The sequence below is a fragment of the Pempheris klunzingeri genome, chromosome 4, assembly GCF_042242105.1.
Source record: "Pempheris klunzingeri isolate RE-2024b chromosome 4, fPemKlu1.hap1, whole genome shotgun sequence".
In the NCBI taxonomy this organism is placed as follows: domain Eukaryota; kingdom Metazoa; phylum Chordata; class Actinopteri; order Acropomatiformes; family Pempheridae; genus Pempheris; species Pempheris klunzingeri.
In genome coordinates this window covers 10,682,043-10,708,277 of record NC_092015.1, presented here as the reverse complement: position 1 = coordinate 10,708,277, position 26,235 = coordinate 10,682,043, and the positions used below count along the sequence as shown (strand labels likewise).

Below are 26,235 nucleotides of genomic sequence, written 5' to 3'. Positions count from 1 at the left end.
AGGTCCATTCAGAAACCCTATTTGAGCAAGTTTGCTCTAACTTGTTAGAATGTTTTAACACAGACTTCTTTTTTTTTTGATCTACCTGAAGAAATGTTTAGACTTCCTACTGGGGCTACGTGACACAATATAATCAAACAGTTTAATTAAAAAGACACTAACACGGTTGTTGTTGTTTACATCTCACTCTATTAAACACCAGATGTAACTTTAAATAACAATGCGCTTCTCATTTTGGAGAATCACGGCGTCAACTACCACAGAAGTTGAGTTTTTGTACACTTGGGATTGCTGCCGTTCTTTCCCCTCCCTCCTCCTCCTCCTCTTCCTCCTCCTGTCTCGGATCATAGACACTCCTCAGCGCAGTCAGCTGCGCCTCAAACGCGCGCACTGATCTCCAGTTCTCAGTCGATCACACACTCCACAGTGAGCTGCCGTGCCGCTCCAACTTCCACAAACTTCACCCGGTGTCGATGCCATGCGGGTTTAACCCCACTTAACTCTCGTGTTTCTACCAAAGGAGGTTTGTTTTACGACAGCGCAGGTACAATGGCCGTATTCTGCAGCAGATCGACTGATTAGAGGTGAGTTGGATCCAACACTCAGGACAGTTAAGCCGCTGGGAAACTGTTTTCTTCTACTGCTCAATCAACTCTCTGTTATTCAGTAAATAGCAGCATGTCTGTTTATGAAGTGATGTCTCTGTGGATACAAGCAAATAAGTTTGGCTTTTAAGGGATACAGGAGATAAAAGTAATACTTTGCCACCATTGTTTCCCTTTTGGAATACTACAGTGAGTGCTCACAGATAACAGTATCTTGTAATAAGGCCATTTCACATCAGTGAGCACATACAAAAGGATTATCAACTTCATTAGCTTGGCTTCTGTTTTGTGCAGTTCAACAAGTTTTTCCACTGGTGTTTCTTAAGTTCAGCTGCCAGTTGCTAAGAATCCCTGTTAATGAGTAAACCTTGAGAATTTGGACAGTGCACTGAGCTCTTTGATACAGATTGGTATTCCTCTCCTTTGTTTACCCTCAGGGGTGACATCAGTTTTCTACAGCGCTCAAGTGTTTGCACTGTGACCTGTAGGTTCGGACACAGATAGCGAAGAGGACAAAGACCTTTTAGGACCATGGATATCGGCAATGATGTGGATCTGTCCAATAACAACATCACCCCACTGTGGAAACGCCGCACAGACATTTCGAAAAAACCTCAGGACTCAGGCAAACTCAGGCCGCGACCCGTCAGTTACCACATAAATGGGGTCACGACGACTGACCTCCCTGTGGAGGACAACAGCTCTTCGTTCACCTTGAGCCAACCTGCTGAGAGGCTGGTGGTCACACCCCAGTGTTGGGGCAAGAACACTGTGGTGTTGAAGCACATTCTGCACAAACCCTCCAGGAAATCGAGAGTTGTCCGTAGCATCAGCATCGGGCACCTCTCCAACGGACTTTTTTCACTGTCCAAATATAGATCTGAGGATAGCAGATCCGCTTCACTGGACAATAGAAGGTGCAATGGAAACCATGACAGGCAGAAAACCAGCAATGGAGTGACAGTATGGCCTGACCCCCAGGACCCCCAGCAATGCATGTCCAGTCCGTACAGTCTGAGCTCACAGAAAGACCAGATGGCATTTGGGAGGAGTTCCTCCTCACTGGATACCGTTCCTTGTAACCATTCTTCTCCTGTCCTGACCCCGCGTACTCCTAACAACAACAACGGCTACAACCACCATGAACTGTCCTCCCTTTCATCAGCATCCAGCTCCTCTCCCCCATCTCGGCGTACCCCAACTCCTTCCCACAGCTCCACCTGTAGCATCCCCTCCCTCTCCTCCCTTACCTCCTCTGACCCCCCCACCCCACGCTCCCCATCGCCAGCAGACAGAGGGCAGGCGCTCCACAGACAGTCCTCATCCTCGCTTGCCCTCTCACAGGACACTAGGAATGCCTCTTCCTCCTCTTCTGTCTCCTCCGCCTCCCCCTCTCCTTCACTTTCCCCATCTCTCTCTTCCTCTCCTCCCATCATTCTCAGCACCCACAGCCCTGCTGCCCTTAAGATGGGCACCCAGCAGCTCATTCCCAAGGGTTTAGCATGCGATATTCGGCAGAACAAGGGCCATCCCTCTGGGCAGCAAGGCCAAGGTCTGGTAGGGCTGCTGGGGTTGGATCACTCCAAGCGAGCGCAGAAAGCCCTCAGCATGGTGGAAACAGGAGCCTACTTCTCGACAGGACGTGGCCAAAATGAGGGGACAGATGGGGAAAGTGAGAGCCCTGGGATACTAAGAAGAGGCCTGAGGAGTACATCCTATAGGAGGGCCGTTGTGAGTGGAGTGGACTTAGAGGTCCCATCGGTAGATCCCAAGGCCCAGCTATTGTCCCAGCCAAACATGAAAGGGCTAGATGGGGATAATCCAGCTTCACCAGTCAGCCCAGCAAGTCTTGGCACTGTAAATTCCACTAGCCCTGGCACAGCCAAGCCTGCCAGCCCTGGGACACCCAAACTTGTCAGCCCAGGGACACCCAAACTTGTCAGCCCAGGGACGCCCAAGCCTGCCAGCCCTGGGACACCCAAGCTTGTCAGCCCTGGGACAACCAAGCCTGCCAGCCCCAGGATTTCAAAGCCTGCGAGCCCTGTGACAGAAAAGTCTACCAACAATGGGAAAAATAAGGTGGGTAAGCCTGTTATTGCAAAGAAGATTCCAAGAGTTAAGGAACTTAAGAAACAAAAACTAGTGTCCCCGAAGAGAAAATGGGGTGAAATCTCCAACAATATAAAAAAAAAAAAACTTGAGGCATTTACACGTATATAAGCAGGTGCAGTTTGGAGGTAATCATAAAAAGCTTTCATGGCTTTTTTATGAGCTGAATAAGAACATTTTGCAGTGAGTTCTGAATTTTGCTTCGTTGTACATGTTGGGTTAACTTTTAACTTTCTGTTGCTCATATAGAATATATACTAACATTGCTTAACTGGCTGATTGCCATCCATACAAAACAGTTTTAGAGCCAAAAGAAATCAGTTTTAGCATTTATCTGCAAATAAAAACCCTAGTGAATCCCTGTTGCTGAACTGGGCAATCGGTGCAGATGTACAGCCCTGTAAATACCCTGTGAACTTTGGCATTGCATTTTTCCCTTCGCTATAGCAATGAGATTTCTTGACTCAGTTGATCATAATCCATCTACCGGGTTTATATTTGATTGTGCACAAAGGTTGCTTCAACACAGATCTTTCAAGATGGGAGGGATAAAGTCCAAATTGTAAAATTACAACACAGGCTGAGTATTGTGGAACAAACTGCAGCAGCTGAAGTTCGGACAAGGCCTTACAAGGAAACAATTAATGTGGTTGTTGGGAGACATGACGTAATGTGACACCATGCCCACACAAACACACTTATACACACAGTGGCTCTGTAATTGGACAGGGGTCAATGAAGGAGGTCACCACAAAGGGCATGAACAGGTCATGGACAGGTGACAGATGCACACAAACCTATTTCATTTAAAGTTTGTGTGTGCCTGCCTGGTCCTTCAGAGTTCAGAGCCCAAGTCATTACATCTGTGTTGCGTTTCACTTTCCAGAGTCCAGATAAGAAGAAAGTTTTGACCACTCAGCGGACGTTTGACAGTGAGGGTGAGAAACATGCATCTGTTTTTGTTTTCGCTACACTTTTACTCTTAGTTTCTGATCCTTTTGCCTTTCTGCCTCGCTCTAAAGCAACACCTTCCTTTCTTTAAAAAAACAAAACAAAACTTCAACATGACAGATCTGTCTGTGTGTTTCAGAGGAGGAGCTGTACCAGAACTACCAGGAGAAGGCTTTACATAATGACTCAGATGAGGATGCTGATTCAAGAGAGCCCAAACCTGATAACGGCATCGTGGTGCAGTACAGACCCATACGCACCTCCTGGAGTCAGCTCAGTGTGGTCAGACATATTTCTTATCTCTTTCTCTAGATCCAATATGCAGACAGACATACAGTACAAACTCTGTGCCACAGTGCTGTGGAGTCTTGGAATGCCAGTGCGCTGTAAAACGCTGTCATATTCAGTTTGGCCGCAGCCCGTTCCCATCCTCCCACTGTTTCTGCCTTCCTCTGCCCCTCGCTCTGTTTATCAAGGAGTGCAGGAGCATTTCTTCTAGGAGTCGGGTGAGCAGGGAGGCAGACACTCAAGACCCACAAGAAGTCTTGGAATCACTGCTTGGCCTCATGCCAGTGGGTTGGCAAACTCTACATACTCGTCAGAGTGCAAATATGCTTAAAATGTTGCCTCTACAGAGAAGTGCGGTGGTTCTGCATTACATAATGTAGTTAGGGATTGGAACGGAGGGATAGAGCAATGCAGAGGAAGGGATTGAGCTAATTTAGTTTTCTACTTGGGCATTGCCATCTGTTTGTTTACATGTTTAGGAGGGAAAGTGCTGGAGTGAAAACAGGCCAGGGTATAAACAGAGCCACTCAGGACTAGTTCTGAAATTGCCGGGCAGGGACTGAAATGCGCACAAATTCTAATAAATGGCTTCAAAGCAGAGAACATTCAGAAAATGTCTTGTTTTTATTCTCGTGTATACCAGCAAGAAACCGAGGTGAACTGGGCTGAGAACGACATTCCCAGGCTGATCAGGACTCGTCTTCTATCACAGCTGCTTTACAGCTGTGGATCTGATGTGTCCGGCCTGATAGTACATGATGTAACACTGCAGGACTCCTAAACTCTCAGATTTTAGAGGAAATGCTGGCTTGACAATGTCATTGTTCCGATGCGAGAGGAAATTTTAGTTCCAATGAAGCCAAGAACCAGATATACAAGTTGTTGTCATGTGGGTCTTGTTTTTCAAATAAGTCTCCCCTCACTCTGGATTGCAGCTTTAGAAACAGAACTTGTAATTCTCAATTGAATAATGATCCCTAATTGGCTATGATTCAGTTACACCCAATGAAACTACAAAACAGGTTCAGTTGCCACAACAGGGTGCATGTTTACTAGCACAGTAAAGCCTCACTGTCTTATATCAGGTGCTGGTTTAGCTGAAGGTTTGGCAAAAGGGAAAGTAAGAGCAAGATAAATACTAAGGTGAATGTATGTGTGAAAGGAATATAAATAAAGAACCAGAAGAGATGTTTGGTCTGCTGCAGGTTTGTTTGTTCTTCGTGTTTGCTGAGGGCTGCAGGGCAGATACTAGAGAGAAGGAAGGCTCCTCCAGGAGCAGTATCACTTCCTTGTGCCTATATGCCAAAACAGGATGAAAAGCTAGTGGAAGTAAGGAAAGATGGCCTCTCAGGATTCCTGCCTGCATGTGTGATCTGGTAAAGTATAATGTGAATGTGCCCGAGGTCAAACTGATTATATTTGGTGAAACATGAGATGGAGGCATGCTTTTCATTCAGCCTTACCTTCAGTTTGATGAGGCCACAGGCTGATTAATTCAATAGCACTCCACACCCAGTCCATTCCCAAGATTTGTTTCAATCACGTACATACACTTTGCTTCTAACCATATGCTTTTGGGCCAAATGACACGTCACCGTAAGACTTTTTTGGTTACAAGAAATCAGCTTTTTTCTTCGCTTCCCCTGTGTCTCCTTATTCAGTTAGGATCTTTACTTTCCCATTTTCTACAACAACTTCATTGGCTCTCCAGCCAGTCTGGTATGTAAAGTGCTCCTTTCTTTGTGTGCGAGGACAACAGTCGCACACAAACACGCACCCGTGCTATGAAAGGGCTCCCAACCTGAAACATACGGAGGAGGATTAAGGCCACATGTCTGAAAAATATATTCTCAGAATTCTGATTTAAAACTTGCAGTCAGAACTCAACAAAATTTTCCACATGTGGCCCTAATCTTCTTCTGTAGACACAAGTGCGACTTTGTGTTTGAAATCTTTCCATGACTTTAAAGTCATTCTTTTTTTTTTTCACCCACAAATTGTGTTTTCTGACCAGGTAAAGAAAAGTGGTCTGTCTGACAAGATGAGTCAAGAGGAACGCAAAAAACAAGAGGTAGGAATCACATTTTACACTTTGTTTGGTTCAAAGTAAGAATAAACCAGTTTTGGGCTACATGGTTTTAGTTACCGAGCACTGGGGGAAGTATCGCTGCCCATTTGTTCTCTGTATACTCCACTAGACCAATAAAAAAGCCATTAAAGTAGCACGGCAGGAAACATACATCATGGACTATTATATCTTAAAAGCAGATGCATTGTAAAGTGTAGGACAAGGAGAGATGTTCCTATAAATATTTATCTGAATTTGTGTCATATTAAGAATGAAAAGTAGATGATGATGAGTAGAAACAATAAATAGACTGACAGACTGATGCGAGTGCTGAGATGTGTGTGGTATTGTTTAATAGCATTCCAAGCATGATTGTAGAGTGCAGGTAAGTCAGGCACGTTCATGACAGAGCAGTGAGTGAGTGAGTCAGTTCCTGGTGGAGCAACAGAAGCACGCAAACTCACAAATGGATGTAATGGACTGAATATTGTGGAAAGAAACACAATCATGAGTTTCCCCCTCTTTTCGCTGACAGTATCTCCCTCCTCTCTCGCCCTTCATCAGGCCATTTTTGAGGTGATCTCGTCGGAGCACTCTTACCTCCACAGTCTGGAGATCCTGATCCGCATGTTCAAGAACTCTGCAGAGCTCAGCGAGGCCATGACCAAGACTGAGCACCACCACCTCTTCTCCAACATCACAGACGTCTGTGAGGCGAGCAAGAAGTAAGTGTGCGGTTGTATTGTAATGTGGAGCTTTTGCAGGCACAATTATTGTCAGATGTGCATTGTTATGTGCTGTCATGTTGATACTGTCGCTGTATTTTTTGTGTCTAGGGCTTATAAGTGTTGGTTTTTAAGTGCTGGTTGCTACATTTAGGCTGCTCTCACATGTTCCCTAAAAGTCTATAAGTGTTTGTGGTTTCTGGCTTTGGTTGACGAGCTAGATAATTGTCTTATTTAACAGCTGGTAGACGACACTCATTCCATGTGAGGTGTGTCTGTCAACCCTGTTTACTGTATGGTGATACCATTCTTTCAGCTTGACTTTCTAGCTTCACTCAGAGATGCTTTCAGTGTGCAAGGGTTTGTGGGTAGACGGCACAGAGCTGTATGTGAGGTCACGTGCTGATAGACAGAAAACAGAGCGTGGGAAGAAGCGAGGGGCAAAGTCAATAAAACGACAAAGAACAGAAGAGCAATTTGGTTTAATTGTAATTGTATGATCCACATAGACCTTCCCCGCTGCTTGAGAGCTCTAAAGCAGAACTGATGTGTTCAGCGTTTTGCCTGTTTTTATAGGTGAGTGTAAGAAAAATGCAATGGCCAGAGTTGCTGCTATGAGCCCTCTGAGTTTACCTGTCCACCATGATTTATACCACATTCGTGTGGGCTGTTTAATGACATTCTTGGCCAGGTAGCCACGAACGTCCAAGGATCCCATAAACCGATGGATACACTCACACGAGAGGCCATGAAAGTCGAGACTGATGAAACTTGTGCTGCCTCAGCAATTACTGCTTCGCACAGGGCTTCGTTCTCTCGACCAATGATTGACAGAAGAATTTCTGACCCCGTGTGTCTGGGTTCATATGTGTCAGTGCTTTTAACAGTGGTGTCATTTCTCATGTTTTCTGTGAGGTTACTCTTCAGTATGATAATGGCCTCAAACGCAACTATGATAGAAGTATTCAGTTTGTGAATATTCAATTTAATATCAGCCTAAGATGTTGGTCTGAAGTCACTGATCACCATGGCAGCAGTCTCACATCCTTTGAAGTTTCAGCTGCGGCGATGTTGGTCTACAATCCTGCCAGAGGGACTAAAGACTCCACAATAAGTTCAAAGTTTACAGTCTTTTCACTCTCTCCCTCCGTTAGCCCCAAGTTTACAAAACCTACTCTGACAGCAAGTTGTTTCCACATTTCTGGGGTTATTCTCAAAAACTAAGAGTTAATATCCCACTTTAAAACTAGGCTAGAACAAAAGCGCTGTAACATTTCAATGTCCAATCAGATTATTGTGATGTGTAACAGCAGAGCCAAGTCAAATGCAATGAATGCTCTGAATACTGGGCTCTAATTCTCAAGTGTGACCCCGTAACCGGGGGCTTGCTGGAAGCTCTGGGTTAGTAAACCTAAGCGTGAAATTAGGTTAATCTCTCTGTTGCTTAAACTGGAAGTTTACTCCAGAGCTGAAAAATGTGTGAGTTTTATTTCACCATTGCTTTCTTAGTGAAGATGTTTGTGTGTGTGTGTGCATACATGTAGAGCATTCACTGCCTCCGTTTTGCAACTGTTCATGACATCTGCTCAAAGATTCCATGTTGGGATTGCAGCCTCCTCCTCAGAGAGGAAGATTTCACCATTGCATACAGTATACCATCTACATGTAGGCTTCATTTGACTCGTCTCTGTTATCATGACAGAAAAAGAGCTTCTACAAACATTACTCCTCACTGTCTGCAGCTTATTAGGCACTTGTGGAATTACACGGACAGTATTTGTACATTTATTTGCCTAATTCCCACTTTGTATGAATGGGGGTATCTGTAAATTCCTCAGCCACTCATTCCTGTGTTTAGACGTGCCGCAGCCCATCTCACTGCCCTTTCTCATTCCTATACACAGTTTAATGCATTACCTAACCCCCACCCCCCTAAACACACACACACACACACACACATAATACTTAGACCTGCATAGCTCCAGGGAGGAGAAGGCAGAGAGAAGGAGAGATAGTGTATCTTAAGATGAAAACTGGCCTGTAGCACGGGTTAAACAAGATATTTTACTTGCAACAGATAATCAGGCTTTGAAATTAGCCTGTCCAAGAAAATAGCAGAAATATCCCTCCACCGGCAAGCTCCTGTGCAGTCTGTGTGTGACAGAGATTGAGAGGGCTGTTTTGAATTTAAATGCAGGCGTGTTGCTGATTGTATTTCATTTGCAGCCTTGGGATATGATGTATCTCATTCATTACCACAACATAGTTTATAATCACGACAACGCACTGCAACACGGAGACAAACTGTGACACAGAGCATATCCTGGAAGGCTGAGTTTTGTATTATTTAGTACATGTTAGTAGAAACCTTTCCTTTTCATGTGTCATTCTTGATCATCCTGTTTGGACTTCGCTGCCGAGACCACTCATGAAAACATGCTGTGAATGGGGTCAGTGAGTTAGGCCCCAGGAGGGAGCACAGCCTGAACTTGAGCATCCTTGACCTGTTAAAGCCCTGATTACACCTTTAGGACATGGGCCTGTGTGTGTGTGTGTGTGTGTGTGTGTGTGTGTGTTATCCTGTGTGCTCATGCCCTCGTTGGAAAGGTTACAGTTCACAGAGTGCGGGGTCAGGCATGGACACAAGGCTACATAGTCAGGAGAAGCATTGTTTCCCATAGATAGTCATGGCCCAGAGTGTGTGGGGAGTAGATATGGGTGGGGCTGGGTAAGGGCAGCAGAGGTGCTTGAGCAGATGAGCTCAAACTCGGTCCAAGCGGTCAAGGTCAGCATCCTGTGTCTGTGCGACAGCTTCCTGTTTGTCACCTTGGATCGTGCATGCAAAAACACTTATTCTCTTGAAGCTGGCCATGTGGCGTGCCGTTAAACCGGCCATTTGGTGGTTCTCAGGAAGAGGAAAAGCCTCTGTGTTATGGTTAATGGTAGGCTATGTCTATTTTAAGAGGCGGGGAGTTCCTCTTATGTGATCTTACAGCGGGTTTAGATGAAAGGTGTTGGCAGTGCTTCCTGCCTTCCTGACTTTGTATCTGTCATTGTATCCTATATTTTCCCATGTGTGGGATGACTCATTATTTGACGTTTCTGACTCAAGATGTCTCCATGTATGGTATGAATCCTTGACATACTGACCCTTATTCATGCTTTCTTCAGGTTCTTTAAGGAATTGGAGGAAAGACACCAACAGAACATAGTGATCGATGACATCAGCGACATCGTTTGCAGGCATGCACAGTCCAACTTTGATCCTTACGTCACATACTGCTCCAATGAGGTCTACCAGCAGAGAACCCTGCAGAGGCTGGTGTGAGTGACCGAGCAAACACACGATAACAGATGTTCTTATCATATCTCATGGATTTCATCCAACATGCCTGTTCTGACACTATGGACCAGGGTGTTTGCTCTTCCCTGCTAATTTCTTCCTCTGTCTCTCAGGCTATCATCATTTACTCCTCTTTCTTGATCCATTTTTCACTCTGTCCTCTCTGGCAGGTCCAAGAATCCAGTTTTTAAGGAGGTGCTAACGAGGATAGAGGGCCACCCAGACTGCAGGAACCTCCCCATGATCTCCTTCCTCATCCTGCCCATGCAGAGGGTCACTCGGCTGCCCTTGCTCATGGATGTGAGTGCACAGAAGACATACAGTAGCATGAGCTTTGGAATTACAAGACTCTTATGGCTCTTATGCAACAGTTGTTTATTTATACTTCCTGACTAATTCTACACAGAATGTGTTCCAGCCTCAAAGATGTTTGTGTGACCTTACATCATCCCCTGATAATCCTAACTGATTCACATTCTCCTCTTTCTCCCTTTTTAAATGTTTTTCTTTCTTTCTTCTGTTCCATGTTCCCTTCGGCAACACATTATTCTCTCCCTACTGTGCCTCCCTCTCTTCCTCTCTTTTGCTCTACTTTCATCCCCCTCTCTCCCGTCCTCCATCATTGTCTCTCTAGGGACTCTGGGGTTTATGCTTGTACACTTAGAGGCTTTTGGATCCTGAGAAAGTTTGGTTTCAATCCATCTCTTCCCACAGCGTTCTTTGGGCATCAATACTTTATCAGGCTTTTGATAGTGTGTTGTGAATGGTTGGAATGAATTGTTGTGAGTTTTAATGCGTGAATATGTTTGTGTGGGAATTAGCGTAACTGATTTGAGCCCTGACTCCCTGTGTTGCAGACAATTTGTCAGAAGACCCCTAAAGACTCGGCACAATACGAAGAGTGCAAGAAGGCTTTGCAAGCAGTCAGCAAGGTGTGCGGGTTTGAGTCAACCAGAAATGAATTATTAATTATTATACACACTCATTCTGGAATTTACGGCTAATTTCCAGCACTTCTTGATCAGCAAAACATGCAGATATTTTACAGTTGATGGATACAAGCTGGAAAGCAAAATGCATTTGTGCATTGTGATTAATAGACACTGTGTATGTGTGTGTGAGCAGGTGGTCAGGAAGTGTAATGAAGGAGCTCGTACAATGGAGAGAACAGAGATGATGTATACCATCAACTCTCAGCTGGAGTTCAAGATCAAGGTATGGACATGGGGTGAAATACCTCAAATTGTTACACTTTTCTTGAATAGCATTTAAATAACAACATAACTCTGGTTAGCAACTGATATGAGTGAGCTTGAAGTCATAGTACGACATTTTGGGGTAATGTGCTTATGCACTTTCTTACTGAGAAGATTGATTTTGCTCTCATATGTTGTCCTTTAAATACCGGTTAGCTAACGAGGAAAGAGCTGTAACAAAATTTGCCTACCAGCACATGTTAAGCTCAGTAATTAAAGGTATCCTGTGAAGTGTTTGACCTCCAGTAGCGCTATGGAGCACCCATGAGTGGGTCCCTGTTTTGTTTTTCTGTTTCACAGTGATGCAAAACACACTCCTGCCAAATGTTTCATGTTGTTCCACCGATGAACAGGTGGTGCTAATATACCAGTATAAGCAGCAATTTGCCAGCAAAGGCAAGGAAACTAGCCTCTATGTTTAAAAAAAAAATAAAAATCAGCTTTGCAAATGTTTTACAAGAAAGGAACTAAAGTAAACACATTTGTTAGACCTTAAGGATACACACAATTCTTTTTTTGTAAGTAACATTAGGCATAATCCTTTATCCTTTTTATTTACAAGAAAATGCCACAGGGCAACTTAACACATTATATCTTATTTCTTTAATCCAAAGTCATCCTTTTACGGAGGGTGTACGATTTTTTTTTGACAGAGTTCAAAAAATTGTCAGTGCCATACTAGCCGTTTCTCTCGGTTTCCAATCTTTAGGCTAAGCTAAGATAACTGGCTAATTGTCGTAGCTTCATATTTACCGAGCGGTATCATCTAACTCTGTGGTACAGCAAATAAGTGTATTTCCTCGAGTGTCAAACTACTTCTTTGTGTATGTAAGTATGTAAAACAGGGGCTTATGCAGACATGCGCTGACATGTGCACACAGACTCAATACAAGACACATAGACAAGCCTGTGCATTATGTGTAGAGTATCTATACACATAATGCTCAGGCTCTGCAGGCTGTGGTGTGTCTAACTAGTGTGGGAAATGGCTGTTGGCACATTTGGGACTCACAGATGTCCAGTGAACATATTCTCAGTCTGCATAGCCAGCTGTTCATGCACGCACACAAATTGTGATTTAAGCATTTCCTGACAACATTAACATTACAGAGATTTTAATACACTGCATTCAGTAGATTTATTGCCATTTCCTGTTTATCATATTCTCTTTCTTTTCGTCCTCCAGCCTTTCCCCCTGGTCTCGTCCTCCAGGTGGATGGTAAAGAGAGGAGAGGTGACTGCGTTTGTGGAGGACAACAGCATCTTCCTAAAGCGGAAATCACGGCAACAAGTCTATTTCTTTCTCTTCAATGACGTCCTCATCGTCACGAGGAAGAAGAGGTGAGCCTATCCAAGGGAACTGCTGGACAGTGCGGGCAGGTTATGTGTTTGATTTAGCTGGTGTTAGTGTGTCCTTGGTGTGCCGGCTTTGCTCGTAACTCACCTGTTCTGACATGTTGAGGGTGAAAGTGTAACCAAAAGCCCTTGTTTTTCATTGTGTGTGAGTGTGTGAATTGCATATGGCCCTGATTGCAGGGCGTTTTCACTTGTCCTGGGAAATGAGCCTGTTAAGATAAAGAACAGGTGTTGAACAGAGGTTCATGCTGAAATGAAAGCAAAACAGAAAAGACAACAAAAACAGCTGTGTCACAGTCACAGAGTAAAGTCACTTTCAACAGGGCTGAGGAATGTTTTTAAGAAATGAAGAGGGATTGGCACCTGAAAATGCACTGTACAATTAGACTGATCTTCCACGCTGCTCCCCTGCGTGTGTGTTACTTATTGATCAAGTAGAAAGAATGTCGGTTTGAACTATCTCAGGTCCCAGAGCTCTCTTCAAGTGACTGCTCGTCCAAGGTTCAATCTTAATTATGCTAACTTTGTTGTGTTGCAAATCTTAGGGAGAGGTGGGAGGGTGATGGAAGAGGCACAATCCATCCGATGAGTGATAACCGTTAGCTTGCCAACCCCCGTCAATGAGCCAAAAAGTCAGTCGTTTGTAGTTTTACCCTCCATCAATTTCCTCCTTCACTCTGTAAATCCACCAGAGAGCCAGCCTGCCCCTAAGCCATCCATCTTCAGGAGCGACTACGGCACCCCGGCCGGTTATGGAGGTAAAGCTGTGTTCCCATAGCTTTGCTAAGCTTCTTTAGTAGTTTTGTTGTCACATTTTTTATAGGGAACCCATCTCAACATCGATGGTGTCATTCTATAGCCATTATACTGTGAAATCACCATTTACTTCATCGTGACAAGTTACGGCAAAAAAAGTTGTCCCTTCACACTTTGAGCTTAACAGTTGCAGATACCTGAACCTAATGCAACTTGGCATTATAAATCTGAGCCTGTTATCGAGATTGTAACATGTCCTGGTGCCATGAATCATCTGGAGCTAATAGACCTGCTCATTGTCAGCCCTGTCAGGGAATCTACTTTCCCCTCCTCTCTTTCCTCTAGTTTTAGGCAACACCATGAACCAAGCCATAAAGAGGACTTCCTTGAAATGGTGTGGTTTTCATTTGCGTGTTTGTAGTGTGGGTGTGCGCAATACAAGTGTGTCTATTTCTGCCAAAAAAATCCCTTTCCCGTCCATCTCCTGTGTCTGGAACTGATTTTTACCGCCACTCGCAGACTAAGAATCCCTAAGAATCGGTAGAAAAAAAGAAAAGAAACATTCCATATGATATTTTTCTGGGAATCCGATCTGGGAAGGCAGACTCCAGCAGTGTGTGGTGTTAGGCCTGTGTTTGGAAGAAGGATTTGGGAAAGGGAGTGCTCCGGAATCGGAGAATGTATTTGTGCGTGTGTGTGCGTTTCAATGGGAGAAGCTGTTATAATATTGGTTTGTACTGTGGGGAGCGCTGGAGCCCTGCTGTGGCACGCTATTCTACTGCACTCCATCTGCAGTAATCAAAACAAAAACACGCCAGAGGTACAGAAGGCTAGCCAGGCACAGCCAGGTCACAGACATAATGGTATAATCGCTCTTTCCCTTGTCATGACTTGGAGTGCATGGGTGGATAGCTTACAAGCAGCTAACCGCACTTTGTTGCCAAATGTAATAATGCTGTGCTTGAATCGTTTCGGCTTCTTCTTGACCGTGAACAGCAGAAATAAAGGGTTAAAAGGTCAAAGCCACGGCACTTACACAGTAGAGAGAAAACTTACCTCTGACATTAGAATGTTTTCAGTTTTATAGGCCGCTATTTCTCAGTTTTCATGAAAAGTGTGTGTTGGGTGGTGCCGGTATGCTGTATAACTAGTATCACATCCTCAAATCAAATCAGATATTTTCCCAAATCTCTTATTGAATCTGTATCAGTTCAGCTTTTACCATATTTTTAATGATAGAGGTTAGGAATCTGAGATGACAGAGTAGGCATTTTTTTAATTAAGCACAATTGCCGAACACTTTCCAGTTCCACTTTCTCCAATGTGAGGATTTGCTGCGATTAGCCGGCTATTGGAAACCAACCCCATTTCAGACTGGGCTTTTGTCACACAGCAGGGAAAGTGTTGATCCGCTGCACGCTGGCTCACAGGAACACTTACATAACACTGAGTCCACACCAGCTGGCTCCTCTCTCATCTTCACTTCCCCTCTTTTTCCTGTGTGATGTTGGGCATCATCTAAACATTCAGTATTGCTGGTGTTGAGGGTTCCATCTCTCTCTTTTCTCTGTTTTTTTTTTTTTTTCTCTCTGTCCTTTCCCTTTCTTTTTGGTACTCATGACTTTGTGGGGGTTTTCGCATATCCTATCTTTATGCGTGCGAGTCTGTAATCCCAACACTTTCTGCTCTATTTTTTTTACCCCCTCCCTCTGTTTGTTTGACTATGTCATAGTCTCTAACGCTCCTACTTTGAAACAGAACATTATGCTCTTTCTATTTGTGCGTATGCATCTCAGTCTGCATGCTTGACTTGGAGTCCTATCTCAACATTTCTCGGAGGATTTGCGTTAACTCTGCCTGCGCATTGAAGAACTGGTTGTACACTAGTAGGATAGTAGCTGGCACAGATGTGATGACGTGTGGTAGATGCCTGCGCTATCTCTAACAAAAGAGATTTTCATTCCAGCAAGCTTGTGTGTTTGTTTCTGTGGAAGAAGTTTGTGAGACAGTAGATAGAATTTCTTTCTCATATCTATACACTTATCAGCACCTCTATCGCATATTTCGACATAGGATATATCAATCATTTTCCAGTCATTCTTCTATTGAGCAGTAATCCAACTCTGTATATCTACCCACCTGCAAACATGAGGACACTCACCCCACAAACATGTAGATTCCCCACCCATCCTTTTCCCTCAATGTCACGTAAATGGCATTCTAGGCATTTTACCTTTGGGGTCCTTTTTAGGGTAAAAATTTAGGGAATGTTATCATGGTCAGTTTTCTTTGTGTGTTTTTCTAAAATGTTGACCTTTTCCTTTAAGCCTCAGGTCAATCTGGTTAGCCTGATGCATAAAGCACTTTGTGGTTACAGTTGGATGCAGCTTTAGCATAAATGCCTTTTCTGTCTCCCAGTCCGTGCTCGCTTTCCTGCCCACTCCCTTATCTGATTTGTCTCTCCCTGTGTTTTCTTTCTCCTCTTCCAAGACGTCTAAGTGGTTTTGGGCAACAGGCTTTAACTTGATTGATTGGTGGACAACAGGGACTGATGGTTAACGGTTGAACCTTGTTGAGAACCTCTCAGCCCTGACTGTGGATTCTCCAACCACTTATGACTCCCTCTGAGTCCAGAACTTGTGTGGATGTGAAAGAGTGAGACAGTGAGACACGGGCAGTTCCACTGTGTGTGTGTGTGTGTGTGTGTGTGTGTGTGTGTGTGTGTGTGTGTGTGTGTGTGTGTGTGTGCGTATGTGTTCAGCATGAACGTGAACACTAATGGACATGCTGGCTTACACACACACACACACACACACACACACACACACACACACACACACACACACACACACACACACTCTTGCTCTTTCTCCAGGTTCAGTGCAGCATTAGAGGTCCCATGTTTCATTATCAGCTCCAGATGTTTTTAACTAACTCTGTGTACTGCAATACACGCAGGGTTAAGCTCAGGTAAAAGTACTCATGGGAAACGTAGGCACTGACTAAAGAAACCAGGGGGCATCTGATTTAGTGTAAGGATATGTAGACAGCTGAATGTGTGGACCTTTGACACAGAATCTGAGACATAGGGTGAAGGTTGATTTATGAATCCCTGTGAATTTGATTACAGCCCCTTAGCCTCTCAGGGGCTGAAATGCTGAGGTACCATGAAACTGGATCTGATCTTTACTGACAACAAAGAGTTCAAACATGATGTGTGAGAGTGAGTGGATGGATGGTACAGTGAGCACACAATAATCAACAAATAATATGTATTTCAGTTCTTCTTTTCAAGCTAAGACATTAGTTTTGTGTATTAACATTCAAGCCTTTGATTTAATGTAATATTGGAAAAGCAAAGTGCCACCAAAAAAGTATAGGTTTATCAAAGCTCCAGCTGGTGAGTGGTGTCCATGTCCATGTTGGGGGAGAAATAGGAATGCAGACTGTAACATTTGGGGGCTAAAGGGCACATTACACCAGTTGTGCACTGGGGCTTACAACAGACAACCACAGGAACTTTACATTCAGTATGTGTTTGGGTTTGTAAAATGAGACTAATTCTGTTTCTAAATGCATGCAGTAACTGCACAGCTTTAGTAGCTCAGTTTCTATGTGTTGGTATGTGAGTTGCAGAACACTTGTTTGTTAACTTGCTTGTTCAAGAACCATTGAAGGACGTTGTTACAGGATGAAATGCCACTGAATTCGGGGAGTTGCACCATCTTTAACACAGTACAGTTGGTGAAATCTTATTAAAGCTCTTTCTCTCTCTGTCTCTGTCAGCGAGGAGAGTTACACTGTGATAGACTACGCTCTGAGGGATCAGATCTGGGTGGGTTCCTGCCAGCCGGAGGATCTCAACCTGTCACCGGTCAGAAGCACAACCAGCATGCTGAGCTCACGACAAGCCGGCGCCAACCATCTCTTCCGTCTGCGTTTCCGTAGCAACCACTCCGGTGAAAAGGTGCCCATGATCCTCGGGACGGAGTTGCTGTGAGTGCTATTTTTTTTGTAACCTTAGTTCCTCTTAATTACGCTATTTTTTTCACTTTTGTTTCAGTGCAGATTTATGAGCTCTGCTGCTAAGCAGCAGGTGAATATTTTTTTTTCCTATGACACATTATGTATTTTGGTTTATAGTCAAGAAAGTAGACTGTCTCATTTCATCATTACTTTTATGGCTGAATGCTTGTCCGTAGAAGAAATAGCTCAGATTGTTCTCCTCTCCCTGAAACAGATTCCAACTCCCAATATCTTTCCTTTATGTGCTCTAATGTGCTTTTCAACTTGAAGTAAGAAAATCCCATTACCCCTCTCCCATTAGCTCTTATTTCTTTAGTCTGCGTTTGGACCATTACAGGTCACAGGGATATTTTATTACATCTATTGTCAAGACACAGCCTGAACCTTATTACTTGTTGTTTATGTGACCAAGGAAATGAAGTTTATTAGTCTGTTATACAGTCATACTCTCTGCAGACGTACTCTAACACAGAATACACCAGATAATTGTTTAGTTGAGCCCAACCAACTTCTACTCTGGGGAAAGCAACTCTCTTTGTTTAAATTCCCATGGTTGTAGCAGACATTTGCTGCATGTGCAGTGTGAATGATCTGAGCTACAAAGACAGTCTGCTGGTTTGGAACCAGGCAGTGATGTGTTGGGGGTCTGGGGTATCGCTTGGTGGCGGTCCAGGCCGATGGGCCCTGTGTACCTCCTACCAGACATTTATCTCCAGAGCCTTAATTAGTAAAGTTATAATGAAGCCTTAATCATCATGGCCCTCTGAACCTTCTTTCACTCGTGTAATGCAAATATTTTGGTGACAGAAAAACTCCTCCAACACACCCGCTTTCCCCCGTAGGACAATATTTTGCTTGTAAAGTCTGTCTAGTATTTGGCTACTTCATCATCCAGATTAACAAAATTGTAATTTGGCCTTTGTGCTAAGCATCACATTTATAGACATCCTTCTTCACTCCTGTCTCTGGCAAGGTTATCGAGGATGTCATGGATGCGCTGTAACTCCGTTGCTAAATCTGGTGGAGTTTCTATAACATTCATTCAACATTCAACATTCATTTTGGCTGTTTCCTCAGCATTATCTGGCAGATTTTTTACTGCACTGATTCTGAGCTGGGTTGTCTGTTAAGTAGCAACTTTTTAGCACCAAAAGGGTATTATCTTACTGTTGTAGCATGTTGTACCCATAATACGGCTTTTAACAGGTCTTATTAGGCAGGCTGAGTCCCTTCATATCCCATGCAGCCATCTTGGGATCTTGGTTGGGCACTCCCATACCCCCCCCCCCCATCTCTCTTTGTGCAGCAAAATAGTGAAAAGCGAGCTTGTTTAGATTGATTATATAACCCACACAAACAAAGAGGATCTGTCATATATTGGGCTTCATACAGGGTTTATTTGTTCTAGTTAGTGTTGGGACTGCAGTCACACACACACACAAATGCAGAAGCACACGTGCACGCGCACTCAGTGTTCACTGTAATTATTTGCTGTGGTTCAAGGCTTTGTTAAGGAGTGTTTTCATATGCCTGTTCCTCTTCATTCCTGTGTAGTTAGAGAGCGTTCCTCTGTATTCTCATTATAGAAGGTGTGGTTTCCAACTCAACAACTTGTGTCTGTCAAATGTTCTACAAGTGTCATATTATTTTGTGGGTGTTAATCTACAGGAGTTTACATTTGAATTTAAATATAGCCGTAAAATGTAAATCAATAAAAGTAATAGAAACTATTCAATAACTGATAAACATTAACCTTACACCAAAGTAATAGTTACTTTCAAGACAGAACATAAAGTAAGCCTCATGACAACAGCTAGTACAGATGCATAGAAGGTAACAGCTAAACAGAGAAGTGTCAAACAGATAATAGTGAGAAGCATTAACACCTCAATGTGATAACTTCAGAAACAGCTGCAGCTTTCCGAATTCCAAATTTACATCAAGATGCTACTGTGTTTTTACACCCCTCCCAACCTTTTTTTAGCCTGTGGTCCATTTGTCCAGGGTTTGTCCCTCATTAAAGTCTGTGTCAAGCCCTGAATGTGTGAAATTACATAGACAGCGGTCCTTGTTGGAGTCCCTGTAAATCTCCACTGCACAACTTTGTGTCTGATCCCTGTTGTGATTTAAAGTGAAAGTTAGTTTTACTGTTAAATGGCAGTGTGGACCGTTGATATCAGCCCTCATGCTATTTCTAAGTGAAACACCTGACAAAGCGACTGCAGTAATAGTGTTAAGTGTGACTGCTATGGGCCTGTGGAGGAGGGAATCTAAGTAACATGACTGAATGTGCCGCCCGCTGAGCCTTATATACTGTCCACACATACACGTGAGGGGGGGGGTCTCTTCGTCTAACTGCCCTCTCTGTCTAGTGTGTGTGTTGTTGTGGAAAGCCCCTAGACTCCCTCCTTTGATAGCTTCAGTTTGGGGCCCTCAGCTCAGCTGTAATAGTGTGTGTGTGTGTGTGGCTCCACTCACTGTAGTACTGAATGAACTGAGGAGAGGAGACCCTGGCAACTGGCCATTGTTACAGTGGTTGCTAGGCATTGTTTAAGCTGTTGCTTAGCAGCAGCCCATTGTTGAGTGGGCAGTTTCCCACGAGTATCCCTCCCCCTCTGCCTGTTTTTTCACTCCGCCCGGCTCTTCTTCACAGTCCTGTGTCTCATCTTTTAGACAGCAGCCTGTGTCTGCTCTTTGTGTTTGATGCCCAGAGAATAACTTCCTCTTCCTCCGGCCATTCACCCCAATTCATTGATCTAACCCGACATGACACATGGAAGTGGTGTTACATTAGTCAGCCTATTTTGGTCTCTGTTATTGTTAAATGAAGTAGAGAGGACAATAATGAGTGCTGAGGCTTTTTCAGAAATTGTTCAAAGATTTTAAAGCAGCGCTGCAATCAGTGATTGGATTATTATATCTTGCACAGGGTGACGTCTTCAAAAAGTAAGAAAATGATGAGAAACGTGCAGTTTTTCAGAGCTGTAGGTGCCAAATTAACTTGTTTGTGTTTAACATTTTATTCAACATATTGAACAGAATGAGTAAATGGTCGAACTCGTCCGCTCGACAAATAAGTAACGATTAATTCAATCAAAATCGTTGATAAAGTAAAAAAGTAATCCACTAATTTAACAAAATTGGTAAGGCTGTGTTGTGGTATGATAACTGAAGAAATGGGTAGATCATTCATTCATATCGAGTTTGCATTTCATGAAACCAGGTGATTTATTCAATTCAATTCAACTTTACTGTCATTATACTTTTGTTGCGTGCAACAAAACGTAGCTTTATCAATTCAATATAGTGCAACTTAGCGACTAACTAATTAAAAGATAATTCAATCACTTAGAAACCTAGTTTACATGCTTCAGATAAGGTACCCATACTCTGTAATTCAATCTTCACAAAGTGGTTAGGAAAGCCTGGGAAGACGCTGCTGACTGGACGGGACAGTCGGCTGATTTGTTCTCGCTGTCACAGTCCAAAAGAAAAAATTTCAAGCTTACTTTGAGCCTGATTTCTCTGTTAATGAGTGGTGGAGCAGGTATGTGCATCGTTTTGCACTGAGAAAATAAGTGCACTCCACTAAAAAACAAGTGGCTGCGTTGCAGACACTCGCCTGCATTGTTCACTTCACCACTGAATTTAAGTGCAGCTCAAGTTGGGTTCCAATGTGAAATTCCACACATTCTGACCGAAGGCGGGTCTGTGTTTTTTTTTTTATGGAAATGAAACTGTAGAAATGGACTTTTTCTCATGATGTTGGTCAGCGTGGGCGTTCTTGCTTTCAGTTCCGTCTGTTCTCTACCTGCCGACCTTTTCCAGCCGATGCCTTACCTGTGTCCGTGCATCACTGTGTGAGGTCTAAGAGCCATACACGTAGTAGGCTGATCTTTGACCGCAGTGGTTACGTAACGGGTCAGGAATTCAGGCAGACAGCTGGATCGGAGATGGCACAAGGACGCCTGTGTGGCTGCGCTCTGACGGTCTTTCTGGCATCGTTTGTGATGCTCTTCTTGTCTGTCTGCGTCCTCTTCCTTTTCTCTGTGTCCTTTTGTTTGGCGTACGCATGCCAGCGTGCCTTCCCCATGACCCTGATTGTTGTGTCCTGTCCAGAGTCAGTGAATAGTTCTTCTCTATTAGTGGAACAGAGCAGCTACAGAAGTCTGCAGCAAAACAGTTCTGTTAGTCAGATATGCAGCCATAACACAAAGCAGCACCGGTTACGCAACAGCCCCGGCTGGAGGAGGGAGTCTGTACTTCTGTTGCACACTTTAAAAAAAAAAAAAACTCCATCTGCTTTCGTTTATGATATTGTTTTTGATTTTCTTACTATGACTGCTTTCGTTAAGATGACAACGAGGAACTTGCTGATGGGAATGGTTCCCTCTGCCTGGGAGTTTCCCTGACTGGTCAGCTCAGGGTACAGAGATGTCATGTTTTTGTCTGAGGGGTAGGAATTGTTCCCGAATACCGCTCTGACCTGCGGTTAAGTGGAAACAAGGGAGGGACTTTGGTTGAGAGTAAACAAAGTGATAGGAGTGAGCAGAAAAGGTTAGGAAGAGATGGAGAAGTGAAACTGAAATAAGATGAAAAACAGCAGTCTGTTGGTGATTTTGAGTTGGCAGGGGAAGGAAGGTTAGAAAGAGGCTGTCATCGCTCTTTATCTACTTGCCTGAAAGAGGCTTTACAGTGCAGCAGCGAGGCCTCTGCTCTTTACAGAGGTGAAACAAGAATCTCCGACAATAGATTTATGATTCCCGGTATTCTCCTGCACATTGGGATGAATAGTTAAAGGCAGAGGGAGCTTTGCTACCACGAATAGACTGATCCTGCACAGGCCTGTAGCCACATAGAGGGGAAGAGGGCAAGCACCTGCTGTTTGTGCAAATGCAGTATTCACATGCCTGCATGTAAACACACACATATACACGCTCGCATAGTTTAAAGGCTGGTTTTCTTTTGGTATGCGCCTCACATTCCACAGATAACCATTAAGTGGCACACAAACACATGCGGTTGACTGTTTGCGAATGTGCTGGATATATTGGGGATGTGTGCATTCACAGTTTCGATTAAGTATTTCAGCTGTTTTATGCATGAGAGGGCGACCCGTCGTGATGTGTGTGTTGCGTATGAGCACATGTATCGCATCATCGGCATGTGTGTCCAGCTGTCAAAAGCGACGGCTAACAGCTGCCTTTCCCACAGCACAGCTCGGACGTCAGGGGAGCTTGCACATTCAGTACAGAGAGGTAACCAGGCACATATCCACTTGAATATCATTTAAGCTACGTCTCATACATGAATACGACAAAATAAACATAAAACATGATCGACGTCATATTTAAAATGGTTATTGAACATTTGAAAGGCACCAGAGAGAGGTGGCTGGTCTGATGGGTGTCGAATGACTGCAGAATTTATTGTTCCATTCCACAAAGGTCACGCTTACCAGTCACAATATTGCATCGTGAGTACATATTTAATGGTTATATTGGTTATAAACTTTTATGGTTCAAACAGTCCAATTAGTTGTTTAGGGATGACGTGACCTCATTACTTTACAGCTTATGTGTCCTGACAATGACCAGAAGAGCACGTATAGAATGGGAGCACAATGATGAGGTCTGACTCATGGGACTTGCCTGTTTGAAGTCCATTTGAGGCCCATGTGAGGAGGATCCACTCTGTCTGTGATTGTCAGTGTGTGTTGTACCATCTGCCAGCGTCGCTGAGTCACAGAGGGCCTCAAAAACCCCCTCTGGTTCATTTCCTGAACCCCCTTTATCTGTCCCTCTCTTGCTTTTCCTCAAATCCTCACCTCCCTTTAGCAGTGGATGAAAACAGGTGGAATGAGAGGTTGAGTTTCGTGGAATCTGACCTGTGCGTCTCCACCCACTGTTTTTTTTTTTTTTCTTTCTTTTCCCATGAAACACACGCTACAGAGGGAGAGAAAGCAAAAGGCAGGTCTGTCCCCTTGTGAGAAACGGCCTTTGTGCCTGTTCTCCTCAGTTCTCCCCCACTGAAAACACACCTCTGTTCTCTCATCGTCGTGGGATAGAGGGGGAGGAGGGAGGGAAGGCAAAACTTGCCGGGCAACTAAATTATCCACGTGCTGCGAAGGCCTGTTAGCTTGTGTGCATACAAGCCCGCTTCTATATGATGATGCTTGGTTTAAGTCAGTTTTGACTCTCCTGTTGTCGCTGTGCATTCCCTCAAAGAACAGCTGTGACATAGTGTGTGCCACATCCGTAACGCAAAATCAAAACATGAATCTGCTTTAACCACATTGGAGGAAATGAGCAACACTCAAAGCGCTGACAAGTTTTGAGAGTTGTGAAGTTTGTTAAATGAAAAAAAGCGTTCAGAAGCTTTTTAATGGCAGAATGGGTTAATAAACTGTGCCTGTGCTGTTCTGGGTGCTTTTAGGAATGAGCGTGCTCGATGGATCAGTGCTCTGGGCCAGAATGTGAACAAGAAGAATGAGGACCGAACCAGTAAGTTCCCAACAAACTGTCCTTTTATCCTATTGCGCCACCTTGTGGTTGTCCAATGAAACAGTTTTTTTTTTCTCATTGATTTAAAAACAACTGGCATGTTAATTCAGGTATATTCAAATAAGGCCAGTGTAACTTATTTGACATGTGCTTATTTGTTGTTTTTAGATGTCATGCAGGTGGAGGTGATCAGGACTTACACAGCCAAGCAACCAGACGAGCTGTCCCTGCAGGTGGCTGATGTGGTGCTGGTCTCGCAGACTGCAGACGACGGTACATTTAAGCTCTCCGTGCCTCTCTTGCCTTTTATCGCTCCATCCTGTTCTCTAGCTCTCTCCTCACTCGCCTTCTTTAGTATTCCTCTCATTTCCCACCTTTCTGCTTTAACTGCATCCTTTCATCATGCACTTTTATACACTCTCCTTTTCAATACCCATCTGCCTCACATAATGGGAGCTTTTTCAAGATGTGGTTTTAAAACTACACAAACGCGCAGGGGCCAAAGGTCATTTCCCTATTGGTGACCATAGCAACTGACTTTCATGTTTAAGAACAGAGAGAGAGAGAGAGTACAAGGAAACAACGCATGCTTCAGTTTTAACACGGACGTGATTTTTTTTTTTGCGTTTAGGTTGGTATGAAGGTGAGCGACTGCGAGACGGAGAAAGGGGTTGGTTCCTCGCCGAATGTGCCGAACCAATCACGTGCCAGGCCACCATTGAGCGCAATATGCAGAGGATGGACCGCCTGCAAGGGTTGGAGACTAATGTGTGAGCAGGATGAGCCGGCTGGTTAAACCACAGAGGGTTTTCTCTCAGCTGTTAGAGACCCTTTGACACACCAGTGACTTGCCTTTTTAAGCAGTGAACCCAGACAAATGAGTTCAGGACAGCATCAGTGACCTGCCTTCAGGGACCAAATGGACCAATGTGGGATGTGTGTAGCTGCTAGACTCTTTGCAGAGAAGCCATCAGACTTCTGCTCAGCGTCCACTAAATATCAGGCACGCCGTCTGAGTTTCAAAAACTGCTCAGAACAAACACAGTGGAACAACAGAGATTTCCTTAATTTCTGTGTGGGTGGGATGGCTTGACAGTGGGATCTGTCGCATTCATTAATTCCCTGGTTGGTTAGAAAAACTTCACACCCACATCCAGTGTCACTGCTTTCAATGTCCTGCTACAAAACTGCTGAAATTTGTAAATGTTTTTTTTTTTTTCAAACATATTTTCAGTGTACACAATGTGCAATGACATAATTAAGACAACAGTACCGCTATAGGAGGTAAAGTAAATAGTGTGAAAATGACAGCAGCCTGATGTGTGCTCTGTTAATGAGGCTCAGGCCATGTGACTAGGAGCTTTGCCTGTATCAATGTATCTTTGAAGATGTTGATTGTAAAAGTGATAATGAGGCGAGAGAGTGGGTACGGCAGCTTGTTTACCGTGTGTGGGTTTGTGTAGGAAGTCTAAAGAGTAGCATCTGATGGCAAGTGAAATTATTACAATGATATTTACAAGAAAATACAATAGGGGGTATGCTGAGCTGCAAGATGAAAAAAAAACTAAAACAAATGCTGCATGACTGAAGTCCATGGCACTTTGTGTAAATAGAACAAGTCAAAATTAATTGGATAATATAAAGAATTACAGCCATCTGGGAGGTATAATCTCATATGTCATCCATGGGCCAAGTATCTGTTCTCTACTGCAGTTTGTCACCAGTTAATGTCAACACCATGAATCAGAAGCTACATTTGTGTCTCAAAAAACGTTATTCTCTCCATCCACTCGATGATTTAGACAGCCTAAAATATCACACACACTTGATGCCAGCCAGAGGTGTGTTTATAAATATCCCCCTTAGGATTTATATCTGATGTTACAGAGGCAGGCTGAAATTAATTTGTGTGTGGTGATGGTGAGACCGGCACAGAAGAGTGGCCCTGCTTTTAATGTGATTGTCCAGTGTGAGTCATCTTTTTAGTGTTGCCATGCCGAGCCTAAGGAAATGAATGGCTTGGTCAGAGTGTGGTGATAACGCCATCTATCAAGCCCACTTCTCCGGCCCAGCCCAAATGACAACCACAACTGTTGAGCTACACAAAGCGAGGTATGATTGTGGCGCCCAGCAGTATCGAGACTCTCGAGAGCAGACGAAGTTTTGAATTTGCACTCAGGGAAAATTATATAATACCACACATCTAAGCATGGACTGATCTCAATCACTTCCTCTACTTGTAACTATTG

The 26,235-nt window shown here is 43.8% G+C and overlaps 1 protein-coding gene across 1 annotated transcript; it reads left to right on the top strand.

The window, feature by feature from the left end:
- Nucleotides 1-376: 376 nt before the first annotated feature.
- On the top strand, nt 377-25,556 carry LOC139199596 (rho guanine nucleotide exchange factor 26-like). Its single transcript, XM_070828654.1, has 15 exons — nt 377-584; nt 1,043-2,684; nt 3,601-3,652; nt 3,805-3,947; nt 5,968-6,024; nt 6,586-6,746; nt 9,918-10,070; nt 10,260-10,389; nt 10,947-11,021; nt 11,215-11,304; nt 12,532-12,686; nt 17,244-17,453; nt 23,919-23,986; nt 24,155-24,259; nt 24,618-25,556. Exons 2-15 carry the CDS (start codon nt 1,137-1,139, stop codon nt 24,758-24,760), a joined length of 3,090 nt encoding a protein of 1,029 aa, XP_070684755.1. The 5' UTR covers nt 377-584; nt 1,043-1,136; the 3' UTR covers nt 24,761-25,556.
- Nucleotides 25,557-26,235: the final 679 nt, after the last annotated feature.